The sequence below is a fragment of the Oncorhynchus keta genome, chromosome 19, assembly GCF_023373465.1.
Source record: "Oncorhynchus keta strain PuntledgeMale-10-30-2019 chromosome 19, Oket_V2, whole genome shotgun sequence".
Classification (NCBI taxonomy): Eukaryota; Metazoa; Chordata; class Actinopteri; order Salmoniformes; family Salmonidae; genus Oncorhynchus; species Oncorhynchus keta.
In genome coordinates, this window is record NC_068439.1 from 40,593,812 (window position 1) to 40,600,847 (window position 7,036).

At 40.9% G+C, this 7,036-nt stretch overlaps 1 protein-coding gene across 5 annotated transcripts in view; it reads left to right on the top strand.

Moving 5' to 3' along the window:
* The window catches only part of LOC118398283 (sterile alpha motif domain-containing protein 12-like), a 113,898-nt gene extending 107,176 nt beyond the window's left edge, over positions 1–6,722 (top strand). For all 5 annotated transcript variants that reach the window (XM_035793474.2, XM_035793473.2, XM_035793470.2 and 2 more), the window contains one exon: positions 2,805–6,722. In XM_035793474.2, coding sequence (XP_035649367.1) covers positions 2,805–2,827 — 23 coding nt within the window. In that variant the 3' untranslated portion in view covers positions 2,828–6,722. The remainder of the gene's footprint in view (positions 1–2,804) is intronic.
* The last annotated feature ends 314 nt before the right edge of the window (positions 6,723–7,036 follow it).

Below are 7,036 nucleotides of genomic sequence, written 5' to 3' on the forward strand. Positions count from 1 at the left end.
GTAATAATTCCCTGTTTTAGGTCAGTTAGATCACCTATTTATTTTAAGAATGTGAAATGTCATAATAGTAGAGAGAAGGATTTATTTCAGCTTTTATTTCTTTCATCGCATTCCCAGTGGGTCAGAAGATTACATACTCAATTAGTATTTGGTAGCATTGCCTTTAAATTGTTTAACTTGGGTCAAATGTTTTGGGTAGCCTTCCACAAGCTTCCCACAATAAGTTGGGTGAATTTTGGCCCATTCCTCCTGACAGAGCAGGTGTAACTGAGTCAGGTTTGTAGGCCTCCTTACTCGCACACGCTTTTTCAATTCTGCCCACAAATGTTCTATAGGATTGAGGTCAGGGCTTTGTGATGGCCACTCCAATACCTTGACTTTGTTGTCCTCAACTTCACTAGGGTAGGGGGCAGCATTCGGAATTTTGGATGAAAAGCGTGCCCAAATTAAACTGCCTGCTACTCAGGCCCAGGAGCTAGGATATGCATATAATTAGTAGATTTAGATAGAAAATACTCAAAAGTTTCCAAAACTGTTAAACTAATGTCGGTGAGTATAACAGAAATGTTATGACAGTCGAAAACCTGAGGAAAATCCAACCAGGAAGTAGTATTATTTCAAAAGCCTGTTTTTCCATAGAAAGCCGATCCACCATACAAAGACCTCGGACCCAGTTCACGGTCTTTGTGGCTTCCTCAACATGTGGCCAGTCTTTAGGCATTGTTTCAGGCTTTTACTCTGAAAAATGAGGGAGATACAGCACTTTCAATGAGAGGCAGGTGGACATTTCCAGACATGAGCCCTTTCTTGTTTACCTTTTCTATTGACAAAGCTTTTGTCCGGTTGAAATATTATTGGTTATTTATGAGAAAAACAACCTGATTGATTTTAAACATCGTTTGACATGTTTCTACTAACTTTTATTGCACGTTTTTGACTTTTCGTCTTGATGTTGAGAGCGTGCATTGTGCCTTTTGGATTTTTTAAATAAATTTTTGGACATAAACGGGGACATTATCGAACAAAACTTACATTTATTGTCTAACATGGAGACCTGGGAGTGCCAACAGATGAAGATCATCAAAGGTAAGTGATTTATTTTAACGCTATTCTGACTTTTAACTCGGTTACACCAGCTCTGTCAGGAGGAAGGGGCCAATATTCACCCAACTTATTGTGGGAAGCTTGTGGAAGGCTACCTGAAACATTTGACCCAAGTTAAACAATTTAAAGGCAATGCTACCAAATTCTAATTGAGTGTGTAGGTAAACTTCTGACCCACTGGGAATGTTATGAAAGTAATAAAAGCTGAAATAAATCCTTCTCTCTAATATTATTCTGACATTTCACATTCTTAAAATAAAGTGGTGATCCTTACTGACCTAAAACAAGGAATTTTTACTCAGATTAAATGTCAGGAATTGTGAAAAACTGAGTTTAAATGTATTTGGCTGATGTGTATGTAAACTTCAGACTGTATCTACCTCAAATGCCTTATTATTAGTATCTCTCCTGATGTCTAGTCACTTTACCCTGCCTTCGTGTACATATTTCCCTCAAATACCTCGTACCTCTGCACACTGATCTGGTACTGGTACTCCCTGTATACAGCTTCATTCTTGTGTATTTTATTTCTCGTGTTACAATTTAGATATTTTTTTACTTTGCATCATTGGGAAGGGCTCGTAAGCAAGCATTTCACGGTAGTCTACACCAATTGTATTTGGAGCATGTGACAACTTTTTTAATTTATAGTGGTGTCTGACTTGCTAAAGCGGAACATATTCAAATTGTGCCTTTTTTCAATGCTGATTTGAATGCCATTGAGAGAACAAAAGTTAGGAATATTTTTGGGCGAATTTAGAAGTAATCATCGACTTTTTCAAAAGTATCTGTAGTCTGATAACAAAATTCTTGTTGGTAACATAACATTTAATTAATGTCACAATCTGTTACTCCTGAACCTTGCATATAAAGACCTACACACTTGTGGTATTTATTTAGAGCTCTGTGGTATGTTCTAAATTCTAAAACGTTGAGTATGTCATTTGATACACAGCCACAAAGCCTATATGTAGTAAATATAGCATAAGCACTTGCTTTCATTTCAATAAAAAAAAATTGTGGATTAATAACAGTGCGCCGGTCTTTCAGAGACTGATTCAGACTCATCAGAGAGACTTTGCATGTGTCACCCGTACCATGTCACACATCGTAGCCAAGCTTTAAATGTCACTTATCTTCTCTCCCCTGAGCCGCCTGGTGTGTGTGTGTGTGTGTGTGTGTGTGTGTGTGTGTGTGTGTGTGTGTGTGTGTGTGTGTGTGTGTGTGTGTGTGTGTGTGTGTGTGTGTGTGTGTGTGTGTGTGTGTGTGTGTGTGTTTTTTCTCTTTCTCTCACTCACTCACACAGCTCTCCACCTCCCTTTGTGTGCCTGGGAGCGCAGTGCTGCTCCACTGTGTTGATTCTCTGCTGCTACTGCCATTTTATAATTATGTCTCCCCCCTTTTCTTCTCTCTTTTATCCTTTCTCTCTTTCTTTCTCCTCTATTTTGTTAATTCCCCCTGATCCATATTTCTACCTCCCCTTGCCTGACACTTGTAATCACAATTTTAATTTATTTTTTATTTTTATCCCTACTTCATTTCCTCCTTAATTCCTCTGTATATTTTTGTTCCCATTTTTGCTTCCTTTTTGTCTGTTTATCCATTTCTCACTTCCGCCCTCTTTTAATCATCTCTTCTCTCTCGTTCGCTCTCTTTCTTTCTCTTCCTCTCGGTCTCTTTCTCTCTCTCCTTCTCTGCAGCCTCTCTGGAGGGATCTCCGTAGCCCAGGCGTTCTTGGAAACCAGCTGCCAACAGGACCCGGTCTCCCTCCGATCCTGGGCTACATCTGACCCTTGACCTCCTCCCACCACCAATCAAAGCCGTCCTAACCCCAATCTCATACCGAACTCCAATCTTAATCCTAACCTTGATTTTAACCCCCCATACTTAATTTCAAACCTTCAAACAAGTCAAGTCATTGGCCTGTCCAGTGACTTATCACAGACAGACAATCATTTTCTTGCCTTTAACCAAGAGTTTCCACTACATTTGTCCCTATCCCATCCCAACTCTCTTACCCCTTCTGAATTACCACCAGGGCTCTATTCTGAGAACAAGCATCAAAAATGTATCCATCCTCAATTGACGATCCCACTACAAGGACTGTGGAGAACAATGAGAAAACAGACACGTCAAAGATGGCGTCCACTTCCAACAACCTTCTCACTGTATAGTAAATCCTCCAGTGTAGAACAGACCTTAAGTGTGAATTAGTACCCCCACGATACACCACCGAGCAGGTGTGTATAACATTCTAGTGACTTCTAATGGTGACTTTAGAGACATTGGGTACACCAGCCTTCCTCTCTCTCGGTCCTCACTGACTATATCGCCAGAGCAGTGAGAGGGCGCTACATTTTGCATTCCCTTCCCCTCTCTGTCCCTCTTTTTCTGACTGATTCTGTGCCCTGTCAGAGTTTGGGCTTGCCTGGTGAAAATGACATCTGTTGTCCCGTCTGTCTTTTCCTCGCACCTTTCCCCAACTTCACTCTGTGGGTCGCTTTCTCAGCGCGGTCAGCAAGCCTTCACTGTGAATACGTCCAGGTGTGGCATGAAGCGGTAGAACCTGGCAAACCAAAAGGTACTAAATGTGATGGTGAAAAGACCTGGCAAACCAAAAGGTACTAAATGTGATGGTGAAAAGACCTGGCAAACCAAAAGGTACTAAATGTGATGGTGAAAAGACCTGGCAAACCAAAAGGTACTAAATGTGATGGTGAAAAGACCTGGCAAACCAAAAGGTACTAAATGTGATGGTGAAAAGACCTGGCAAACCAAAAGGTACTAAATGTGATGGTGAAAAGACCTGGCAAACCAAAAGGTACTAAATGTGATGGTGAAAAGACCTGGCAAACCAAAAGGTACTAAATGTGATGGTGAAAAGACCTGGCAAACCAAAAGGTACTAAATGTGATTGTGAAAAGACCTGGCAACATAAATGGACCACGGTATGGTATTGCGAGGACCTGGATAAAGTGCTTTTTGAGCCAGGGAAAATGAAATGACGGATAACCTACATGGGACAATTGGTTGGTTGAGGATATGGTTGAGGGAGAGAACGAGGCAAGTACTTCTCTACTGAGGATGAAGAAGAAGATTCTCTCACATATCTCACTGCTTGAGACTATTTTTAGATATGAGGTATATTGAAAATAGTGTAGAAAGGAAAATGTACCGTGGGCAAAAAAAACCATATCATCCAAACGTCTGTCAAGTCTCAGAGAGAGACGTGGTATGTAAATCTCTCGGGTACTGTTTTTATGAGAAACTAACTCTTTGCTGTGACTGTTCATGTGAAATGGCCATTCGCTGGTGATATAAAGGCATTTTACCGGTCATGCCAACAAACCTGTTGCTTGGGCCATCGTGACCTATATGTGTGTTTTCACACCTTGTAGCCAGTAATGAACTTTAACTAAAGCCAGTATGCTGGAGTGATTCCTATTACCCATGTATCACTACCAGTGGAGCATGACCTATTGTTACCATCACAACAACCTCCTCCCTGTGAATATGAATAAATGGGGATCGAAAAAATTGAAATGGCCACCAAGAAACCAAAGGGGGAGAATTCCAGCCCTGGAGAGGCTTTGAATTTAATTGCAACATTGGGTCTTGTGTGTTACGAGCGTCCATTGTTTGGTTTGGAGCTTGCCTTATGCTCTCTAGTGGTTGGTTGGCCCAGTAGTAGCAGATTAGTATTGATTAAACCTTCAGGACTGCGTTGCCCTCCAGGCCTGGAATAGCCCAATCCCTGACATTGGAGAGGTAAGGAATGCTGATACTTGGTCACATGGGATGAAGCTGTCCATATCAAAATACAAGTGGCTATTTCATGCTTTGGTGGAGCTCTGGTGTCAGTGTCTCTCTTGGACTGTGTGGGCTGCCTGCCCTGCCTGGCTGCTTCCAGTCTAGAAGGCTGGCGCTCTGATTTCACATCATCTGGATGTCAATAGCCAAACTGGGAGGAGCGGTCTACAGAGTTAACACAAGGCAGTGTTTTGTTGAGGACAGTATTGAATTCAGTGTTTGGGTAAGGGAAAAACCCTCCTGCAACTGTAACATGTCAGGATGAGGCAGCCCCGCCATAACTTGGCTGGTGGGGTGTTTTGGGGAAGGGAAGTATGATTACTTTGTGTGCCGTAGCCAACCATGTGACTTTCAAGGCATTTCGAACCTGGGTCATGTTCATTAGGGAATACCATAACAAAACGTTTTGCAACAGAAAACAAAAACGATCGTTTCTTATTGGACGAGTCCAGGTAGTCCCTCCCTGTTTGTCTGTTTTCTCCTGTTTGGTTCCTAATGAACACGACCCTGCCAGCTCTGCCAAGGTGCCCGAGGACTTGCCTGAACTGGCTCTTTCCACAATCTCCTGATTTATTTTTTTAGGCATTTGGAATTTTTTCATTGGCACTGTTACACACAATAAACCTTATACTGAGCCTCACAAGAAAAACATGCATGCAAATAGAAGCAGACATACAAGGAATTGTGTCACTACACATAGTCAGACATTGCATTCACAGGTGTATATGCATCCATCACGTTCTCATTATTCATGAGTCATTCAGTATCGTGGTAGTATCCACATTAGTGTAGAAGTGTTCTTATTTACATTTTTATTCAACTAGGCAAGTCAGTTAAGAACAATGACGGCCTACACCGGCCAAACCCGGGCGCCGCTGGGCCAATTGTGCGGCGCCCTTTGGGACTCCCAATCACGACCGGTCGTGATCCAGCCTGTATTCGAACCAGGGTGTCTGACGCCTCAAGCACTGAGATGCAGTGCCTTAGAACGCTGCGCCACTCAGGAGCCAATAAAAGTGACTCAAATAATGACGTAATACATTATTTACCATTTATTTCTATTGGGCCGAAAATGATCTGAAACGCAACTACAACAAACAGTAAATGCTTCCAACAAGTTTCTAGTCATAAGCTTGACGTAGTCATTGTGTGCTAGAAATATGGGACCAAATACGAAACATTTAAGTGAATTTGTCCCAGTACCTTAGTCCCCCCCATTTTAGGGGACCAATGAACAAAAAGTGGTGTAATTTCTAAACAGTTCAAACGGATAAAAATACCCTCAAATTAAAGCTGACAGTCTGCACTTTAATCATTTAAATCCAAAGTGCTGGAATACGGAGCCAAGAAAACAACAAAATTGTCACTGTCCCAATACTTTTGGTGCTAACTGTATTTTAGAAAGGCAATGGGAACTGTCTAATTTTATTTATTTGTTGTGTGTTTTTTTTTTAACAATATTGCAGAGAATGGAGTTGTGTTACTTCGAAGTAACTTTGGGTTGCTTAGATTTAGATTTAGTTTAGGTGTGGATTGAGACCAATATGTTCATATCAGTTGTTACTACTCCCTTGTATTCACCATTCCTTATTTCTATTGTGGATAGTTTCTGTGAACCAATGGAAAGGCTACAAAACAATGAGCAAACCAGATTTTGTATTGAATACATGGACTTGGATTGTGATGTTACCGATGAATGAATCCTGCACACGATGTTCTTTATTTTATATTTTTATCAGGAATAACGTTTGACTTGACGTGTATGAAATTGTTTGATCAAATATGCATAAAAGGAGAGTAGTTCTGCACCTTTTTGTATAGTTTTTCTTCCAATATTGATCATGATTTAGTATCTGCAAAGAAAATGTATTGATCTAATGGGATTTTTAAGACTGTTTTGTCTACTTGGACTCGAAAGATAAATATGGTTGCAGGCAGTGGTGTTATTTTCATGAGTCTATTTGCAATTTTGTGTGTTTGTTTTGAGAAGGCAACTACATTTTGAAAACGCATTTACTGTTTCGCAAAAGGCCACATAGTTCTGCCTTGCGGAACTCTGTTTTGAAAATCGACAACATTGTGCAAACAAAATCGCTCGTACGCGATTGAGAAACTGTAATGT